A 20,433-nucleotide genomic window follows, 5' to 3' on the forward strand; every position below is an offset into this window, starting at 1 on the left:
AGCTGCTACCACGCGTGCTCCTGATTCGTCCACGCCTCTCGGTCGACACGGTAGTGCCTGGCGGCGCGACGTCCGAGTTGGCGGTAGTTGAAGGCCGGGTCCTGCTCCTTGTGATGCATTAGCCGACGGTGAGTGCACCAGATTACAGGGGAAGCTCACATGGTGCAGGTCGTCGAGCGAGAAGAACTGTCCGCCGGGACCGACGACTGATGGGGTTTGCGGAAAGCTCGGTTCAGTCCGAGAGCAAGAGGATTGCGTCGGATGGGAGCATGCGACTGCGGTTGCCGCATGGCTGAACACGTCGTTGTGAGGAGGTAAGCTTCTCGGTAGTCCCTGGAGCGGCAAACCAGGCTGTTCCTCGTGCGGCGGTGGCGACTGACGGCATGGCGATGGTGGCGGCTGGGGTGGCGACGTCAGCGGGCCACAGCGCTGTCTACCGCCTCATGAAAGGCGGAACCTTGGAGACGCACCCTGCCACGGAGACTCGAAAGGTCGGAGGGTGACGGCCACCTGTCGAAGTCGAAAGGATGCGAAGCATCTGCCTCGCCGAGACGCGCTTCTGCGCGCTGCAGGAAGAGTTCGCGTGATGCTTGCCAGATACCCTGAGAACGGGCGACCGCGGTGTCGTCTCGGATGCCGCACTGCAGGTGAATCGGAAGTCAGACACCCGCTACGACCGCCTCTTGAGGTCGCTGACCTGGGCAAGTAACACTCCTGGCGAGGTCTGCAGCCATACTGAATCAGTATCTGCACATCTTAAAAAAAAAGAGCGGCATGAAGCAGATGGCGCACGAGGTCCCACAAGATGCGCCACACGGGAACGCGCGGCACCCTGTACATCTCCCGATCGACCAGGCGCCGTTTGCGCCCCAAGCGCTCGCCCGCCTTTACCGTATTGTCGTCCGACAGAGTTGCGTAGTTGTCGAGAAGGACTCCAGCAAGAGCAAGGCGCCAGCCGTCCCACAGGTCGTTGATAGGCAGCCCACGCCCTCGTGCGTGATCGGGAAAGGACCCGCGCACTGTGCTCAGCCTATTCCGCAGAGTATTCTCAGCTGCAGCGGGTCAGGGCTTAGTCGGCGATGGTGGACGCTTCGATCGCAAGGTACAGCGAGGCGAGGGGCACGTACCCAGACGACCAGCAGGTGCACGCGGTGCCATTGCGGAGAAATGACAGAAGCTGAGTCGAAGACCAGTAAGCACCGGAATCCAGATGGGGAAACTGAAAGCAAAGGAGCATGGAGCAGTGATACCGATACGAACGCAGACAGGAGTCCGGGCCGTCCGCGTCCTCGTCCTGCGGAACAGGAGCCAACGCCGCAGGACAAAAGTGATGCACTAGCCGGCGGGCGGTACATACGAGGTGCAGACAGAATAAAGAGGACGCGGACACTTGTACTGTAGCGGGACCGCGCCGTTGCTGACTCTCCCGACTTTGCGACAGCCTGGCGGCGGCAGTCCTGCTGCTCTACTTGACGGTCTGGACTACAAAACTTGTACGAAGAGGCTCTTGAGCTCCAAAGGCGCCAGATTATAGGCAAGGGATACTGGGCAGGAAGGCGACTTACTGGCCGTCCGCATGCGGGATGGGTCATGCGATGGGTGGCGACTCGGTCGCCTTCGTCCCTTTTGGATGCCGCGCGCCGATCTGGAGGAAGCTGGACGGGCGTTATCCGTGACACGACGAGCCTAGCTCGTGTTCCGAAGGATGCTAGGCTCTGTGAGCGGGCCGAACCCTGCTGAAGGGAGCCAAGTAAGCACACAAGGCCGCCGTCAAGACAGGGCCGCGGAAATCGACAGTTTTCGTGGAGGAGGGTCCGACACACCTTTGAGTATACCGGACGAGGGCCTGCGCTGGGAGGTTCACGAGTCGGTACCTCAATCCCCCTTCTCATCCGCGTCCTTCGCACCCTGCCGCCACGCGAGCAGGACCTCTCGACCCAGACCCTCGAGTGCATCGTTCCTTGTCGTCGACACCATCTCCACACCGGCCTGATCTCCGCCTGACTGGACCATGCTGCCGACGTTCGGTACGGCGAGATGCACCAGCTCGAGCGGGAGCCTGCTCGACCTGGCGTGGCGGATTGCAGCGTCGGAGAACCCGTTGAGCGCAACGAGCACGCCGACGTGCGGCGTTGCAAATGTGTGCGAGACGCGCCGCGACAGATGCGATGGCGCGCGTCGGCGCTGCTGCGCGAGGAGCGTGCCCTCGAGCTCGCGCACGGTCGAGGGCCCGACGCGGGAGGCCTCGGCCTTGCACTGGACGATGACGGGGACGGAGAGAGGCGCAGAGGTGGATGTCGTAGGCGAGGGAGGCGTCTGAGCGCTGGCACGGGTGCGAGGCGAGGAAGACGGCGAAGTGAGGTGGGCCGCATCCCAGTTTGCACGCAAGTCGATGCCCTGATCGCCGGCGCCGCCGACGCGTACGACTCCTGTCAGACGGAAGCGCGGCGACTGAGCCAGGAAGAGGCCTGTCGCGCGCTCGTAGGCTGTACCGAGAGCGACCGATGAAGGAGACGCGGGAGAGGAGGGCAGCACGCGTGGAGACGGACGGCGCGCGCCGAGATGGGTCGCTGCTCGACGTCTGAGCATGTCAGGCTGCAGCTCGCTCTACAAGAGCGAGCGCGGCGAGATGTCGAGGGAAGACCCAGAGGACTGAGAGGTTGACCTTGGACCTTCTCCGCTCACGTCGCTCAGAGTAGCGATGCGCTTCGGGCTGGACCAGCACGACAGTAGCTCGGACGAGGACCAGCCGCCGGCAGCCTCCGCAAGCTCGAGCAGGCCGTGCGTTGCCCTCATCACCTCGCGCCAGTCCGACGCTCACTCGCTCGCCCCGCACAGCACGAGCGCACGCAGGACTACGCCCAGTCGACTGAGAACACCAACAACTACCGCTGCACCTCTCCTCGAGCCGTTCGACCCGCCGCCCGTCCGCATCGTCCACCCTCCTTCCCTCAAACACTCGTTCCGACGGTCCCTCGCTTCCCCCGCGTCCTCCAGCTCGTCCGGCGAGACAGAGCAGCTGTTCAGCAGCTCCGATGAGGAGGACGAGGACGAGGCAGAGGAGCTAGACAGCGACACGGACGACTTCGACAGCGAGGAGGAGGCATGGCCCGTTGCGCCAGTCAACAGCGTGGGAGTGCGCGGTTGGCGACGGTCGGGTCAAGGCGCAAGCTCGTACAAGGGCAAAGGGTGCGCCTCAACGCTACCAGCATCTCTTTCGCTTCTCGGACTGACGTCCCGTACCTGCAGTCGCGCTACCGACTCTCTCGACCCGCCTCGTTTGTATGGCGCACCCGACGAGCTCGAAGCGTGGAACGACAAGGAGCGCGCGGCCTCGTGGGCCGCCGCAAACCGGACCTTCCACCTCTCGCTGTCGCGCGCAAAATCGCTCTCGCCGGCTCTCGCGCGCTCGCAACCGTCATCTTCGTCAGCATCAGGCGACATCTCGTCCATTCAGTCGCTGCTATCGCAGCTCGCGCTGCAGCAGAAGGAGGAGACGGCTGCGCTCGTGCGCTCGTTCGAGCAGCGCAACGCGGCGCTGTGGGACTCGATCGAGGCGAGCATCCGCGCGGCCGAGGCCGAGGAGGGCGAGCGGCAGCGCGTACTCGCCGAAGCGCGGAGGAAAGAGGAGGAGGCCGAGCGCAAGGCGAAGGAGATGCGCGAAGCGGCGCAGAAGAAGGCCGAGGAGGAGCGGCTCGAGGCGGAGCGGAGAAAGAAGGAGGAGGACGATAAGGCCGAGACCGAGCGCAAGAAGGCTGAGGAGGCGCAGGCCAAGCGGGCGGAGGAGGAGAAGGCCGCAGCGGCAAAGGCGAGCGCGCTGGGCCTCCCGAGCGGCGACGCGGAAGGATCGCCCAAAGCCGAGTTCGAGCGGTGGACGGCCAAGATGCAGGTAAGCTCGCCAGTGGAGGACAAAGTCTTTTCCCTTTGCTCGACCATACTCACGACGTCGAATCCTGCAGCACATCAAGCAGGCGGTCCTCCCGGTCGTCTCGCAGAACCCGGCATGGCGCAAGGCGTGCTTCCAGGCCAAGCGTTCCATCACGCCCAAAATTGGCCAACTCACGTCGTCCGCCGAAGCCATCTCGCGCATCATCACGCAGCTCGACGAGCTCCTCTCGTCGCTGCGCGCGCCGCCGCCCGCCGGTCCCGGCGCGCCCGAGCCGTACACCTGGACGCTGAATCACCTCGCCAAGGCGCTCGTAAAGCAGGCCGAGACGGAGGTCACGGCCAAGCTCGGCACGGCGTACCCGCTCGGACGCGTCGTCGTCGGCTTGCTTGCCCGCGGGCATACCGAGCTGGGAGACGTCCTGATGGCCCGTCTCGTCAAGAAGTGCTTCTGGCTCACGGGTCATTGGCCGCAGAAGCAGCCGGTGCGTGCATTCTGCGTTCCTGCGCTCACGCATAGCAATTGAGCTAACATCCTTCCGCTTTTCAGGGCCAAACGGACGAGGCGCACCAGAAGACGCTCGGGCACGCTCCGCCAACCTCGTCCGAGACGCTCGTGCAGTACGCCGAGCGCATGTCGGGCCTTATCGCCCTCTACGCCGCCATCCTGCAGACCTCTCCGCTCGACCCGCCGCAAGGCCCCTGCCCGCCCTCCGCGCTCGCCAACATCCCGCCCCACTTCCGTCCCGCAGCCGGGTGGCGCTGGCTCGTCCTCGTCCTGCGCGCGCCGCTCGTCGCGCTCGAGCCGACTCCGCTGCTCCTCGTCACGTTCTTCGAGATCGCCGGCGAGGCGCTCGTCGAGGTGTACGGGCGCCAGTTTGCCAAGTTTCTCGAGGTGCTGCTGCGCGAGGGAGTGCGTGAGGGCAAGGCGGGCTTCTCAGACAAGGCAAGAAGCAGCACGGTACGGCTGCTGCTCTGGCTCGAGGAGTGGGAGAAGACGGGCCGCGTCGAGTGCGCGTCCGGGAGGCAGGTCGACCCGTAGATCGCGCTTTCTCCTTGGTCTTCCTCTCTCCTCTCGTCTTCCCGTAGGGATATCTGCCAAGGAACGTACGTCTTGTTGCACCAAGATGTTACACTCCCCAGAGTGAGGAAGCGCGAGGTGCAGACACTTCAGAAGCCGCGACTGACACCTGTCGTCCGCATGCCGTAGACCTGCGCCTGGCGCGGCGAAAGCGACACGACGCCGAGCGAGTGCGTGATGTGCGGATGACTCTGGCGACCCGGACCGAACATGCTGACGAGCTGCCCACCGGTCCCAATGGGCTGCGAGCGGGTCGCGTAGAATCAAGATGTCAAGAAGCGTATGAGACGGTGCTAGAGAACCAGGAGCCTCGCGCACCCGTGTGTGCGTTGCAGGCAGAAGCTGCGGTAGCGCAGGAGAGTTTTCTTGCTCCTCTTGCTCCTCTTGCTCCTCATGCTCCTCATGCGACTGTTCTGTCCGATGTTGCGATGAGGCAGCTTCCGCCCTCGCTGCCCGTGCTGCACGTGCTCGCTGAAGTGAGCATCAGTATGCGTCGCAAACGTCAAGCGTCGTCAGTGACTAGAGCGGTGTCCTCAAGCAGCATTTGCCCGCAGTGTGGATCGCTCGCAAGCCGATGACTTCTGTGTGGTCTGAGGGATCGAGCGCACAGCAGAACGAGGGCCCGGTTCGCCACTTTTCTTCCTGTCGCGATGACGCTTGCCGGCTTCCGCCCCGCGCCCTGTTTGCGACAAGGTCGTTCAGTCAGCGCACACTTGCACCCATGAGATGGGGCAACATCGCACTGTAAGCAATGTGTCAGTCCGGGATTCAGTAGATCTGTGGAGCTGTGCATACCAGCGCAAGAGGTTCCTGCGGATGAAGCTGTCTTTGCCCTCAGCCTGGAACCGTCGGCAATCCGTCAGACACGCGCTCAGATTCTTGTACCCGGGGCAGACCAGACGTACCAGATCCTCCTCTGCAAAGGCGCCAACTTTGCTTTGAGCATGAGGCGGCTGTTGCGCATTTGAGAAGCGGTTAGCGAGGTAGCGGTTTCGAGGAATACACCAAAGATTCAGCGAAACATAGGGAACTGACGAGTTGTGTCAAGTGCAAGTCTGGCATGGCCGCAAGCGCGCTCATTTCGGTCTTGAAGTCGTTGCGGATGTATGTCGGCAAAAGACTCCAGAGCGAACCGCCTCCAGCTCGGTCACCGTGGTCAAACTGGTCGGCCTCGAACCACTCGGCCAGGTGCTTGTCGTATGTAGCGCGCCATCTGGCGTATCCCCTATTGGCGACAGCGTTCGGCTGCGAAAGCTCGAGCCTATGCTTGATACCGTCCATGGTACGGCAGTAGTCGGGCAGGTAGTCAAGGAGCGACATGGCGAATTATCAGGCAAGCGTGGGGCTGCAGAGCGGAGCGCGTCCACAAAGTGCGGTAATCGAGTTGAAACAAGCACACAAGAACAGTAGACAGACACGAGTTGGCGACTCGCGGGCGGAGGAGGAGACAGCAAGACGCCCGCGGAGACGCCGAAGGACTCTCCTGTCCCTCAGTCTGTAGCGGGAGCAGAGCGGAAACCTGGTCGAGTAGGCCCAGCACCACGCAAGCAGGTGATGTGGCTGTGCGCAGTGCGCTGTGCGACCTCACGCGCAGGCGGTGCGTTTCGGCAGGGCGGCAGATGGAGCGCACTACGGCCAAGGCAGAGCCGATTGCCACAGTGGCCGGATCGACTGGGGCAGCTGGAGCACCCCCTCGCTGCGGAAAGGAAGGATCGCGTCGGACGAACGAGGACAGACGCGACGACGACGAAGCTGAGACGACTCGGACGAGTCCGGCAATCTCGCTCGCGCTGAGGATGGCTGAACGCGCTCGCACAGACTCGCGAGCCTCGTACCGGTCGTCTCACTCCGCGTCGGCGCTGTCTGCGTCGAGCAAGACTACGCACCGCGCATCCTCATCGCTCGCGTCGCGTCCGCCTCAGCACCCCAAGACCCCAAAGCCCAGTGCAGCCCGCTACGGTGGACTGGCTGAAAGGGACTTGCAGAAGGTGCGTGCCGCCCGCTTCGCCTACGTGCGCGCTCTTCGCGCGGGGTCATGTTGTTTGCTCATCGACTCTTGTCGCGTCCGTCGACAGCTTCAATCGAGCATCCGTGCCGCCAGCAAGACTACCGGTCGCTCTACTGTGTCGTTCAGGAATCGGCAGGAACCGCTCAGGGAGGCGGAAGACGAAGATGATGCTGGTCGTGCAGGTCCGCTCCTCTCGCTACATCGCCTTACTGCGTCCTCCCTGCCATTGCTGACCTTTCAGGCGCGCACAGACCCTGCACCGGAGGGTAGCTTCGTCGCCGAGACCTCCTTCACCCGCGCCCCGCTCAACTCGCGACTCCCGCACGTCTCTCCTCACCGCGTCGCTGCCGAACCATCCATCCGCAACCGCGCCAAGCAGCCCGCGCATGCGCGGGACGACTCGGACGACATCTCCGACTCTGGTTCGGCTATTGTGGACGAGGACGAGGACCCGGCTGTAAAGCTGAGGAAGGAGAAACTCCGCCGCAAGAAGATGGGGCTCGACAAAGAGTCGCTTGAGGGGCTCAGCGCCGAGCTGCAGGAGGCGCTTGTGACCGAGGATCTGCTCTACGTGCTGGCGGTGTGTACCTCTTTCGTTCCTCGCGCCTCTGTGATCTGGCTGACCTGGCTCCGCGGCCTTTCAGGGCATCGAGGGCCGCTACATCGAGTACGATCCCGCCTATACGCCCGAGGACGACTACGAGCGTCTGCAAGGCGCGCACTTTGTCGTCGACGCTGGCCTCGGTTCGTTGGCCGTCTCGCTTCTCGCGCTCGCTCGCGTGCTAATCTTCGAGCGTGAGCGACAGATCCCCGCATCGCCACGCTTGTCGAGCGTTTCATCCCGCTCGCGACCTACTTCACCGGCGTCACCGCGTTCGTGCAAGAGTACTCGGTGCTCGAGCACGGCACGGTCAACCACGCGCTCTGCGCCGCCATTCGCGAGATGCTCAGGGTTCGTGCATCCCACCCGCTCTTGCTGTTCTGATCTCTCTCCTGACCAGACGATTGCAATCGCAGGACTACCTCGCGCTTCTCGCACGACTCGAGGAGCAGTTCAACTCGTCCTCGTCGTTCACTCTCCAGCGATTCTGGCTTCTCGTCCACCCGGCACTCAACACTCTTTCGCTGCTCCACTCGCTCACGACCGAGATCGTTGCTCTCAGCGTCCCGTCGGCCGACGACGGTTCCGACGCCGGCTCGGAAGCCGAAGAGAGCGACGATGGCTACGGCGCGGGGCTGGGCGATGTCCTCGCCGAGCTCAAGGCCGCCGACGCTGCCGCTCGTCCCGCCGGCGCGTCGAAGCAGGCTACCTGGCGCCTCGGCCCGTCGCTCGGCGGCGAGACCCTCCACCTCATCTCGTCGCTCCTGACCCGCACCGCGGGCGACCCGTCGGCCAAGTCGCTCTACACGCACCTTCTCCTTCGCGCTTCGCAGCCCTACGCGCAGATCCTCGTCGGTTGGATCTCGACCGGCCGCCTCGAGGACCGCTGGGACGAGTTCTGCGTGCGCGAGCAGCGCGGGTTTAGCACGGGCACGCTCGACGCCGACTACACCGACGAGTACTGGGAGCGGCGCTACACGCTGCGGAATCGCGCGAGCGACAGCGCAGGCGGCGGAGTCGGCAGCGCCGCCGGCTCGGGCAAGGCGCCGCTGCGCTCCGTCACCGCCGCCGCAGTCGACGACCGCCCGCGCGAGCGCGGCCTCGCAGGCGGCGCCGTCGTACCGTCGTTCCTCGAGCCGTGGGCCGACAAAATCCTCCTCGCCGGCAAGTACCTCAACGTGATTCGCGAGTGCGGCATCGAGGTCGAGGTGCCCGAAGGCGTCGATGAGTCGGGCGAGGATGGCCTGATCGACATGCAGGCCGAGAAGTGCGTCGGCAGAGCTCCTCTGCTAATGAGTCGCGTCCAAACGCTTGCTCATTCGTTTGCCGATCGCACAGCTTCTTCAAGCGCATCGAGGCAGCTTACACCTACGCCAACAAGACGCTCCTCAAGCTGTTGCTCGAAGTCGAGCACCTCGTGTCGCGACTCGAGTGCGTCGACTGTCTCTGCTTCTCCCGCGTGTTGGCGCTAATCCGCGAACTGCGCCGCAGGACGATCAAGCAGTACTTCTTCATCAATCACGGCGACGTCTTTACGCACTTCCTCGACATGGCCGAGAAGGAGCTCGGCAAGCGCAAGCGGCGCATCATGCTCGAGCGCCTGCAGACGCAGCTCGACCTCGCGCTCCTGCGCGCCTCGCCGACAACGACCGCGCTCGCGGCTCAGGCGCCCGAGGCGTTCAAGGACGACTTGCGCATCGTGTTCGAAGACGTCACCGTGGCCGACTGGCTCCTCAAGGTCGTCAACACGACGGGCGCCATGGTCGGTCCGGATGGCGTGCCGGTCGAGGCGCTTGAGAGCAGCCGCAAAGCTGCCGCCGACAAGCAGGCCAAGGATCCGTCTGAGAACACCGGTGCGTTCCCACTATCGCGATCCGTTGAGCTCGGAGACTCACGCAAGCGCCACAGGCTGGGACGTGTTCAATTTGGACTACTCGGTCAAGTTCCCGCTGTCGCTCGTCCTGTCGCGCAAGTCGATCACGTACTACCAGATGATCTTCCGCCACCTGTTGCGGCTCAAGCACCTCGAGCGCGTCTTCCAGGACACCTGGACCGAGCACCTCAAGACACCCGCGTGGCGGCGCCGGTCGCCGTACCCGGAGCTGCAGGCGTGGAAGGGGCGCGTGTTTGCGCTCCGCGCGCGCATGTACGACTTTATCCAGCAGATGTTCGACTTTGCCGTGAGCGAGGTGCTCGAGGTGCGGTGGGGCGAGCTGCGCGACAAGCTCGCGAAGTGCGAGACGGTCGATCAGCTGCTCAAGGACCACGACAACTTCCTCAACACGTGCACCAATGAGTGCTTGCTCACGAACGAGCGGCTCCTCGATGTGCGTGCTGAACTCGGCCTCTGATCGCCAACCTGTCTCGCGTTGGGCGGAGGCTGACAGTCACTGCACAAAATCTGGTGCGCGCAGCTGTTCCACCAGCGCCTCTTCAACACGTGCTATGTTTACGCCAACTACACGTCGTCGTTCACCAAGATCGTCGTCACGTCCGAAGCTCAGGCCAACGGCGACTGGGCGAGGCTCGGCGGCGAGTTCAAGAAGCACTGGGAATTCCTCAGCCGGTGCGTTCTACATCCTTGCTTACGCGCGTCACTCCGTGTTGAACATTGTAGGCGTGAAAACGGGCGGTCGCGGCTGTGAAGAAGGCTGACATAGCTCCGTTGTCTCGCCGCACCTTCCCTTTCCGCAGCTTCGAGATCCACTTCAACCACCACATCTCGCAGGCGCTGTCGTTCCTGCAGCTGCACGCTGCGCGCGAGAACTCGGGCATCCTCCCGCTCATCGTACGCCTCTCGAGCCTCAAGATGGACGAGGCCAACGCGGCGGCAGCTGCGGGAGCGGGCGCGGCGAGGCGGTAGACCAGCAGCGGTGTTGCCAACTGTGCAGCGGGTCCGTACTTGGCCGTGATACATACGCACCGGTAGAATCTCGCGAAGGGCGAGAGTGAGGTTGAACGTTCTCGACGGCCTTCTCAAACTCTGCTTGGCTTTTCGTCGTTGCTCGGCCTTCCACCGCGCGGCGCACAGCGACCAAGATCTTCTCCGCGTCGTCGAGAAGGACCCCGCTTGTTATCCCGCCTGCCGCAGACATCGCTGCCCGGCCCGTATCCCCGTGTTTTTCTGTCGCCGAAGCGGAACGTGGTCTCTACCTGCCGCGGCCGGTTCTCGTACCGTAGCCACTTAGCAACAGCACAATACCGGCAAGCGAGCCCCGTCGGTGTGGTAGCCGGCACACCAACGGCACACGATCGTGCATCGACCTCTGCAGATCTGGAGCCAGTAGCGCAAGGGTTTCTTCCTCTTGCCTTGCGCGAAGAGACGCGCGAGGAGTGCGTGTCGCGCCGGGCGTGATCGCTACTGTACGATTGCGTGTCAAGTGATACTGGGCGGGGACATTGCGCTGCCGTTTGATGCTGCACGTCGGACGGAACTCCGGGAGCGTGAGAGCGTGAGAAAGGAGAGATAAAGGAGACCCGGGTCGCAGAGCAGGACAAAGCCGTGCTTGCGCTTACCGGGCTGCCCACGCGCGTGCAAGCTGCTCAGATCGGTCGAGAGCCCGGTAGCTGCGCGACGACGCCGTGTTGACACTTTCGGGACGGAGGCTCGTCTCTCGCTCTCGGCGCTTTCCCGTCTCGCCGCCTCTCCGCCTCGAGCGCGGGGCCAGCCGCTTCTTTCGACAAGCTGGCGCTGTCCAGGTGCGCATTTCGTGCATGCTCGCCGATCTCCGTACTGACGCGTGTGCGTGCAGCGCGCAAGACGGGCAACGCGAGGCGGCGGCGGCGGCGGCGGTTGCCCCGTCGCTCGCCGCGCCGCGGAGCCAGCAGTGCGTGCGGCGGAGGTTTGTCAAGCCCCCGCCGAGCTGCTACGCCCCGCGCACCAACCACAACCCGACCAAGCGCGCGCGCAGCGGCGGGCCCATGCGACCCGCGCCGTCCTCGCCTCGCCTCGCGTCCCCACCGCCGCGCAGCCCGCAGGGAGGAGCCGCGGCGCAGCCAGCGCAGCCCACTGTGGCAGCATCAGCGACCCCGACCCTCGGCGCGCGCTCGGTCGGCGCCCAGGCCGCGACCTTCCCCCACCACCACCACGCCCCCCTCCTCGCGCTTGGCCTCGTCGTCGTCCTCCTCGGCGGGGGCTTCCTCGTCTACCACCTCGCGCCAGGCAACAAGCGCCCGCCGACCTCCCGCGCCCACCAGAAGCGCATCGACAACGCCGTCCGCTCCATTCAGAAGGCCCAGGGCGCTGCCCAGGCGAGCGAGCCGCACGTGCCCCCACAACAGCTCAAGGGTGCGCCCGGCTCCGCTCACGCCGAGAGCAATGGGTCTGCCGGGGCAGGATCGAGCCTCAGCACGCCGAATGCGGCTGGCTCGCCCCGTGCCGGCGCGAACAACTTGCGCCTCGTCACGAATGGATCCTCCGATCGCGCGTCGCCCTCCAGCGCACTGTCGGAGTTGCTTCCTTCGCCTTCCTGTGTCGCCTCGACCTCGGCCGCGATTCTGACCGGGCTCGAGCGGATCGGCAGCGTCGCGAGCGGCGCGTTCGGAGCCGCGACGGGACGGGTGATTGCGCGTGCAGCTTCCACCAAAGGCAAGGAGCGCTCGATGGACGAGCCGGAAAATGGCGTGACTGATGCGGGAACGCCTGGCGAGGTGCACGCGTCGGGACTCGCTAGTCCGTCACTTGCTGCAGCGGGTGACGGCGGACTTTCGAAGCGAGGACGGGGCAAGAAGGGCGCCAAGGGCGGCGTGCTCTCGCCAACGGGAGAGACGGGCCGGTATCCGACGCGTTCGCCCGCGCCGCGGCTGAGCCTGCGCGAGATCGGCGTCAACAGCGACAAGCTCGCTACGAGCGACTCGGGCGTGCAGACGAGCGGGTCTCACTCGCCTGCACATCCGGTTCCGCGGCGACATACACGCAACGACTCGGATCCGACGCCGCGGCATCACACGCCGGCGAAGCCGCCGGATCCGCCGCCCTCGACGACGGATGCCTTTGCTCAGACTTCCCCTCGCCTGCTCACCTTCCCCGTCCCTTCCGCATCCTCCGCCGACCCTGGCGAGCCGCTCGCCGCACCAGCTGCGCGGCCGCCCGTCCTCCCGCTCCCTTTCGACTTGCATGCCTCGTTTCAGTCGACGCCCGCGGAGCCCTCCAATGCCCCCGCTTCTTCCTCTCTCCCGCGCTCTTCCGCGGCGTCCATCTCATCCTCTTCGTCCTACCCAATCTCGGCCTCTCCGCCGCGCTCGCCCTCTCCCTCGCGCCAGTCGCGCTCCCGCTCCCCGACAAACAGCAGCAGCCATGTCCCGTCCTCCTCATCCGGCAGTGGCTCGCCACACCTCGGCCGCCGCCCGAGCGGAACCTCAGGTCTTTTGACTGCGCCGACGAGCTCGAGTGCGAGCGCCGCGAGCACCTCGCCCTCGCCGTCGCCGGGACGGTCGAAGAACGCGAGGCGCAAGTCCGGCGCGGCGACTGTCTCGGCGCTCGCTGCCGCCACCGATGCGCCCGAGTTCTCGCGCGTCGTGGGCTTGCCAGGCGCAATCGCCGCGCCACGCAAGTCGTCGGGCGCGGCGTCGACAGGAGCGGCGCCGAGCACGCCGGGCGGTGTCGGTGGTCAAAGGGTTGCGTCGGGGCAGAGGCCGCCGCTGGCGATGCGCAGGCTGAGCACGGCGAGCAGCAACGCGAGCTCTGGGAGTGCAGGAGGAGGCGGCGGAGGCGGGAAGGGCAAGGGCGGTGGCGGGAAAGGCAAGCGGAAAAGCGAGAAGGATAGGGACCGCGACGAGGAGGCGATCCGCGTCTCGGCTGGTGCAGGCGGGAAAAAGCAGATTCGCGGTCTCGGCGTTGAGCTCGACGACGATCTCGACGGCCGCTCGGACAGCTGCTTTCCCGTCTCCTCGAACGGCCCACGCACGCCTAGCTGGACGTCGCCGGAGTCGTCGCCTCACCCGTCGCAGCGTCCCGGACCGCCCGTTTCGCTCATCGGCACGACATTCGCCACGCCGACAGCGCAGCGTCCGCCGTGGTCGCCGCAGCTGATGGCGCAGCAGTACACGATGATCCCTCCGCCGCCGCCTTCGACCCGTCCGCCGTCGCGGGGCAGCTCGCTCTCCGTCCCGCCGAGCCTCGCGCCGACCACGCCACTGCACGGCGTCGCGTCCCAGCAGCAGGTCCAGTCGCCTGCGCAGCTCCAGCAGGCGCAGCAGCAGCAACAGCATGCATACGTTCTTGCTCAGGCGCATGCACAGGCTCAGCTTCAAGCGCAGTACCAGCACGCGATTGCGCTACAGCTACAGGCGCAGCAGCTCATGCAGCGCCAGCAGCAGCAGCAGCAGCAGCAGCAGAAGCAAAGGCGGCGCACGACGGTGAACGGCGAGGACTCGGACGGGTTCCTGTCGCCCAGTGCGACGGCAACGCCTGCGACGCCGAGCGGATTCGTCGCGCATCCGTATGGCGTCTCATCGCCGCCGCTCGGCTCGTCGACAACCGGCCCGCCGACCGCGATGCCGTCTCTTGGCGCCAGTTGGTCCGCCTCGCATCCTGCTTCGCCGCTCATGCCGTCCTTCGCCGCTGCTCAGCAGCAGCAACAGCAGCAGCATCAACAGCAGCAACTTGCTGCGTATGCTGCGCTGCAGGGTGCCTCGCCGACCTCCGCCAACTTCCCTCCGATGTCGCAAAATCCGCCCTATCCAAACGGCTCCGCGCAATACCTCGGCTCGCCCTCGCCAAATGGGCCGGTCGCCTACCCGCACATGCATCCTTCTCCCACTTCTGCGCACTTCCAGCAGCAGCAGCAACTCGCGCGTCTCGGCCCCGCCGCCGCCGTTGGCCCCGTTCCGCCGCAGCAGGCTCGCCCGCGCCTCACGTCGAGCGTGAGCGCCGTTGCGTCCTTCGGCGGAACCGGCAAAGCGCCTCCCGCTTCGCCCGTCTCGACGAACGGCGGGCTGTCGGCCTCGCTCGGTCCGAGTGGCGGCGGAGCCGGCAAGCGGCGCAGTCCGAGTGTCTCGAACGGCTCGCCGGCGCCGGCGCTTCCTTCTGCGGGCAACTCGGCACCCATCTCGGGCGGCGTCCAGCTTGGAGACCCGCCTACGAGCTGGAAGAATCGGCTCAAGCAGGCCGAGATGGACGCGGATCGCACGGCGAAGGAGCTCGAGATTGCGCGGTGGCGCTTGGCGGTCTTGGAAGAAGAGCAGCGGACGATGGAGCTCGAGGTGCGTGACGTCGAACTCCATTTCTTTCCTCGTCCGTGGGACTCACACTGCCGCTCCTTCGCGCGCAGAACCAGGAGGCTCTGCGGGCGCTCGCAACGCGCGCCATGCGCGCCGAGGCTCGCATCAAGCTGCTCGAGGAGACGGCAAGGACGCCTCAGGCAACCGAGCCGAACGCCGTCTCGCCCACGTCGCAGCCTGTCTCGTCCTCGTCGTCCTCCGCCGCACCCTCGAGTCGCACAAGCCCGATTGCGCAGTCGGCTGTCATTCCCGGTTCAGGCTCGTTAGCACCCGTCGATGCGGTTGCGTACATGCCCTCGTCACCAGGCAAAGGGGTGCGTTCACCGTTATCGAGGTCTCCCCATCTCAGCTTAACCCTGAGCGTCTGCAGATTCACCCCCTCACCTGGCTCGATCTCGACTCGATTTCGTTCACCAACCCTCGTCCCGTCCACCCGCCTCGCGCACCGTACCCGCCTTCGCCAAACCAAGGGAGCCAGCGCTGGCGCAACAAGCGCAACTCGTACGGCTTTGGCGACGCGAACGGCAATGGCGGAGGCGGTGGGCGACGACGTCTCAGCGCAGGCCCGCGCCGCAAGTCGAGCACGTCCCCGAGCGTGGCCGCTGCACCTCCGCAAGAGATCGAGAGCGAAGACGAGGAGGTGCTCATCGTGCTCGATGCGCCTGTCCGTCGTCCGCGGGTTCATCCGCGCCAGCCGCCCTCTCGCCGCTCGTCGTACATCGGCGAGGACGACACAATCGACCCCGAAGTCTCGAGCTTCCTCGACGAGGAGGAGATTCCGAGTATCGACATCGACGACTCGGAGCCACTCGCCGGTGGCGGCGTTGCGGGCGAGAGCGAGCAGGGTAATCGACTTCACCCCGAGTTCGTCGGCTTCCTGCCCTCGTTCCTCTCGCCTGGTCGCGCGCCTTCCACATCGACGAACGTCTCGCCAATGTTCGATGCTGTCGAATGCGTAGCGCCGTACGACAATGGGGCCGACACCTCTGTCGCATCCCTTCCGTCTTTCACCCTGGACCCCTCGCCCAGTATTGAGACTGAGACTGGAGACGCTCAAGCCGGCGACGTCGGTAGCCCTGACGAGGTCCCGACACCTACTGTCACGAAGGTCGACGCTCGCCCCGCAAAGCTCGACAATCCTGTCCTCTCGCCGGTCACATCCGAGGAGCATACTCCTCGTTTGCCGCATCCAAGTTCGCCGCCTGCATCGCCCAGCCTCGCGCGCCTCTCGACGCCGTCACAAGCGTCGCGTCCTGCGCGCTCGCGCTCGTCTTCGCGGGACCATGCGTCCGGCCGCTTGCGCCCGGAGGAGACGCCTCTTCCACCTTCGCCCCTCGTGCATGCTTCTGCCTAGCCCGGCTCACCGTCGCACCATCTTCGCATACCCCGCTCGCATAGGCTGTACGATTCCCCCGGTTCATCTTGAGCTGCATCCGACTAGCGAATCTCGCCTCTCCTAATCAGACGACCACTCCCTTCACTCCTCTCGAGCTCGCATCCCGCCCGTCGTAGCCCCATCTGTGCAGAGGCAGACATTGACTCATTGCAACGCTGCTAGTCGGCCGACCCTGAAGACTTAGGCATCGTCGAGCTCGCGAAGCACCTGCGCCGTTTGCTCGCGCACAAGCGCATCCTCGTCCGTCTCGCTCACGTATCGCAACACGACCCTTGCGCGCACTAGCTGCTCGCCACCGACGAGCGCGCTCAATCCTGCGCCGGCCGGACGCTCGCGCAGGAGGAAGTCGCCGCGCGCTCCCGTGCCAAGCGTGTCGAAAGGCATCCGGATCCGTCCGCCTGAGCCATTTGCGCCGAGCGCGAGCGGGTCGCGCTCATCGTACTCGAAGCGGGCGCGGTCGCGTCGCTCGGCCTGCTCGGCCGCCTGTTGCGCGACAGTTCGGACAAGCGCGCCGAGGAAGATGGCAGCAGCGCGACGGAGAGAGGGATGCTTTGACGAGGTGGTCGTCGGGTCGGGCAGCTCTTCCGGACGGCGTGGGCGACCATCAGGACCGAGCGTCGGGCGAGACGTGTCCTCGTCGTCCTCGTCGGAAAGGCCCGACTCGCTCGAATCGTCCGAGCCGACCTCCTGGATCAAGACGGGAGGCTTGCCCTTGCCCTTCGCTTTCTCCGATGGCGCGGAGACTGGGGGTGCGGCCTGCCTCGCTCGCGGCGCGAGAGAAACGCTCTCGACCTGGAGGAGCGTCACGCAGGCCTCGGTGAGAAGGTCGGCGTGCGGCGTCATCGCGGTCGGAGCCGTTTCGATGCAGCTGGCGAGAATCGTGATGGACGAGGCGCGGAGCGGGATCGGAAGGGTGCTGGCGCGCAAAACGGCAAGAAGCGGCGGCAAGAGATCGTCGACTGTGGTAGGCTCGCACTCGTGTCAGCTGCCGATCTGAACTATAGCGAGAGGAGTTCGTCACCCACCAAGGACAGCGAGGGCCTGGCCGGCTCGTCGTACGACCTGAACGAGCGTCTCGCCGACACGCAGCCGCTTGTCGAGCTCGCGCGTGCCTCTCTCGCCTTCGCCGACCTCCTTCGGCCCGCCCTTTTCGCCACGTCTCGTCCCCGTGTAGACCTCCGCCAAGCGCGCGACGACCTGCCGCCCAAATACATCGACGAGGCTGCTCAATCCCTGCACCGCGTTGAGGTACAGGAACGAATCCTCTTCCTCGATCGCGCCGACAAAGATGTCGAGCACGGCGGGGAGCAGCGCCGGGTCGGTCGAGAGGAGCGCCGTGTCGCGGTCTAGGACGAGCGTGCGGAGGAGGTGCAGGCCCTGCGCGCGCACGGGGAGGAGCGGGTCCTGCAGCAGCTTGAGACCTTCGCGATACTTGACGCGCGAGGCCGCGAGCGGATCGGACGACTCTGAGGCTTCGTCGGAGTTGGGTGCGCCAAAAACGGACGAGGCGCGACGGAGCGAGAGAACCATCTTCGCCTCGCGTGCGAGGGGCGGAATTAGCTGCGAGGTGTTCGAAGCTTGAAGTGTGTCGAGCTGCGAGTAGATGACGGCGAGCAACGGCGTATTCGAAGCGTCGAGTGTCTCGTTGGCTGCAATGGGGGACATCAGCAAGAAGAGGCGAGTGAAAGAGACACTCGAAGGCGCACCCTCGAGCACGGCCAGCAAGAGCGTGAGCGCCGTCATCGCCATCTCGTCCTTGCCCAGCCCAGTGCCCAGCCCGAACTCGGCCTCTTCCGCTTCGTCCTTCTCCCGCTCCTCATCACCGCCGACCCGCAACCCCGCCATCCCGCCACCTAGACCGCCCTTTGCGCCTACGTCCGCGCTGGGTTCAGTCGTCTCGGCGTCGAGGGCGTGCGCCACGAAAGCGATGATTTCCTTCGGGTCGGACAGGATGTCGGATCCCAGGTGCTCGACCATCTGGAGGACGAGCTGTAGACGGATGACGGACCTGCGCGTGGAGACGATGAGATTCGTCTCGACGTCCTTTCGGATGAAACCGCCCGTGGCATAGCAGTCATCGTACCGCTTCGCCCCCTCAACGTCCTCAACCCCCCTCAGCACCTTGATCTCGTCCAGCCAGCGCAGGAACAAGCCCGCGCTGAGCTCCTTCCTTGAAACGTCCTTGAGCCACGAGACGAGCCATTCGGGCTCGACACGGAGCGCGAGTGGCGCTCCTTCGCCTATGTGTTCGTCGTCGGTGGCGGCGGGGAAGAGCGACTCGGGCGCAGCGCCGGCTTGTGCAGCGACGTGGCGAAGCTCGACTCCGTCTCCCTCGTCCTCCCACGCCCACTCCACTCTGCTCGTCGCTCCTCCGTCGGCCACTTCCTCTCCTCTCGGCACCCGCCCAAACTCTTCTCCACGCTCCCACCGCTCCACCGCGGCCGCGACGTCCCTCACGACCGCGGTCGTGTCCTCCTCTCCCTTTGCGAGCGCCGCAAGGACCGCGCGCGCCTCGTCCTCTGCGACCCTGCGCGGCGCGGTGCTCGCGCCCGACGCGGCGCTGATGAGGCGCGGGCGGGCGACGAAGGCGAGGAGGGCGAAGAGTGCGGGGAGGAGCGGGGAGAGGAGGGTGCGCAGGAGGGAAGGGAGAGGCGGGCTGTAGAGCGTGAGGAGCGAGAGGAGCGTGAGGTGCTCGGCGAGCGCGCGGGTGGTGAGCAAGGTGCGATCGCGACTGGAGTGGGAGGGCGCGATGGGAGGGTAGGAGAGTGGGAGGAGGGGACCGTGCAGCTGCGCGAGGAGAACCGCGCGTGCAGACGAGGAGGCCGGCTGGACCAGGAGATGCGCGACGACGTAGCTTGCCGCGCGGAGGATGGGCACGGGAACGATGGAGGCGGGCGGCGTGGGCGAGGGAGGGATGTCGCGGGACTTGCCCTTGTCGCCACCGCTCGGTCCTGGCGTGTGCTGCTGGATGGAGGCGGAGAGAGCGGACGAAGCGGCGGAGCGGAGGATGTCAAGGAGCTGACCGACCATGTTGCTCATGAAGGCCTGTTTCACCGCGTCAGTTAAGCGAACTCGAAGTCGAGACACGGATCGCCAGAAGCACCTGTGCGTTCTCTGTCGCCGGGGGCGTCTCAAGCACGCGTCTGACCATCTCGAGTTTCTGCACGCTGACCTCGTCCTCCCCTCCGCTGGCTGCGCCCGTCCCAATGACAACGAGAAAAAGGGAGCGCACGCCACCGGAGCGAACGAGCTGCGTGGAGAGGAGAGACGCGAGGCGCGAGCGGGTTGACGAGGACGGGCGGGTCGAGCCGAGCAGACCGAGGAGCGTCGAGAGGACAACGGGCGTCGTGTTGCTGTGCAGCAGCGAGGTCAGCGTGAATCCACGTAATATGTAACGGAAGCCATCGATTGACGGACATCCTGAAGATCCGCTCGAGCGCACTCTCCACCCAAGCCGCCTGCGCCTCCTCTCCGTCCATGAGCTGAGTCAAAGCCCCGACCAGCGGCGCCAAGAGCTGCGGCATCGCGAGCCCAAGCAGCTGCTTCTCGCCGTCCGTCCTGCCCATCACGGATGCGTCCGCTACCCCCTCGAGGCGGAGCAACCGCACGACGCGCCGGACCGTTTCCGCGAGCCGCTGTGCGCGCGTGCGGTCACGCTCTTCATCCTCGGGGCTGATCTCGACAAGGCGGGGCTGCTGCTGCTGCGCTGGGCCTGGACCGGGCGGAGAGGGCGAAGGCGAGAGGGTGCTGCCGATGCCCCATCGGCCGACGATGCCTGCGAGCTGGGCGACGACCTTGATGTCCCTCGCGCCAAAGACGGGCGGGGGCGGGGCGACAGCGTGCGCAGGGCTCGACGAGGTCGAAGGCGCGGCGGATGAAGATGCGGACGCGGCGGGAGAGAGGGAGGGGACGAGCGAGGCGATGCGTTCCAAGCTCTCGAGGGCGGCAGAGGCGGTTGCGAGCTGCAGCGCGGGCTCGTCGAGCGTTCTGTAGCTGCTCTCGCCCGACCTGACGTGCGCAGTGCCCTCATCGGAGCTGGCGGGGCGGGACAGAGCCGAGTAAGCATCGAGGCGAGCGGCGAGGACGAGCGAGAGCGAGGGCTTCGCAGAGAGCTTTGGTGCGGGCTGGCCGATGCCCAGGAGCACGCTGGCATTGCTCAGCGCGGCCCTGAGCTCGCCCTGCGGCGTCGACGCCATTCCGAGGGCGACGAGCCTCTGTGCTTCCGCTCCGCCGCCTCTTTC

At 65.7% G+C, this 20,433-nt stretch overlaps 5 protein-coding genes across 5 annotated transcripts; 2 read left to right on the top strand and 3 right to left on the bottom strand.

The window, feature by feature from the left end:
- Positions 1–1,875: 1,875 nt before the first annotated feature.
- Positions 1,876–2,589, bottom strand: RRG7 (Rrg7p; the record flags this gene model as incomplete). The annotated part of the gene is made up of 1 exon (XM_076646150.1): positions 1,876–2,589. One exon carries the CDS (start codon positions 2,587–2,589, stop codon positions 1,876–1,878), a length of 714 nt encoding a protein of 237 aa, XP_076508429.1.
- A 112-nt stretch (positions 2,590–2,701) lies between these two features.
- On the top strand, positions 2,702–4,927 carry JCM10292_005252 (uncharacterized protein; the record flags this gene model as incomplete). Its single annotated transcript, XM_076646151.1, has 4 exons — positions 2,702–3,189; positions 3,250–3,889; positions 3,960–4,370; positions 4,436–4,927. The coding sequence occupies 4 exons, from the start codon at positions 2,702–2,704 to the stop codon at positions 4,925–4,927; spliced, it is 2,031 nt and encodes a 676-aa protein (XP_076508430.1).
- A 128-nt stretch (positions 4,928–5,055) lies between these two features.
- JCM10292_005253 (uncharacterized protein) lies at positions 5,056–6,286 on the bottom strand (the record flags this gene model as incomplete). Its single annotated transcript, XM_076646152.1, has 5 exons — positions 5,056–5,208; positions 5,678–5,708; positions 5,762–5,805; positions 5,872–5,919; positions 6,002–6,286. The coding sequence occupies 5 exons, from the start codon at positions 6,284–6,286 to the stop codon at positions 5,056–5,058; spliced, it is 561 nt and encodes a 186-aa protein (XP_076508431.1).
- Positions 6,287–6,762: 476 nt separating this feature from the next.
- SPC97 (gamma-tubulin-complex subunit SPC97) lies at positions 6,763–16,150 on the top strand (the record flags this gene model as incomplete). The annotated part of the gene is made up of 14 exons (XM_076646153.1): positions 6,763–6,954; positions 7,042–7,156; positions 7,226–7,554; positions 7,619–7,718; positions 7,781–7,926; positions 7,992–8,842; positions 8,914–9,006; positions 9,067–9,428; positions 9,484–9,902; positions 9,990–10,141; positions 10,270–10,434; positions 11,328–14,778; positions 14,847–15,110; positions 15,167–16,150. 14 exons carry the CDS (start codon positions 6,763–6,765, stop codon positions 16,148–16,150), a joined length of 7,623 nt encoding a protein of 2,540 aa, XP_076508432.1.
- Positions 16,151–16,372: 222 nt separating this feature from the next.
- Positions 16,373–20,388, bottom strand: RTP1 (Rtp1p; the record flags this gene model as incomplete). Its single annotated transcript, XM_076646154.1, has 6 exons — positions 16,373–17,151; positions 17,218–17,841; positions 17,899–18,200; positions 18,276–19,237; positions 19,296–19,545; positions 19,610–20,388. 6 exons carry the CDS (start codon positions 20,386–20,388, stop codon positions 16,373–16,375), a joined length of 3,696 nt encoding a protein of 1,231 aa, XP_076508433.1.
- Positions 20,389–20,433: the final 45 nt, after the last annotated feature.

Source organism: Rhodotorula paludigena, assembly GCF_050403205.1.
Source record: "Rhodotorula paludigena JCM10292 DNA, Rt_paludigena_JCM10292v1_ctg3, whole genome shotgun sequence".
NCBI classification, from domain to species: domain Eukaryota; kingdom Fungi; phylum Basidiomycota; class Microbotryomycetes; order Sporidiobolales; family Sporidiobolaceae; genus Rhodotorula; species Rhodotorula paludigena.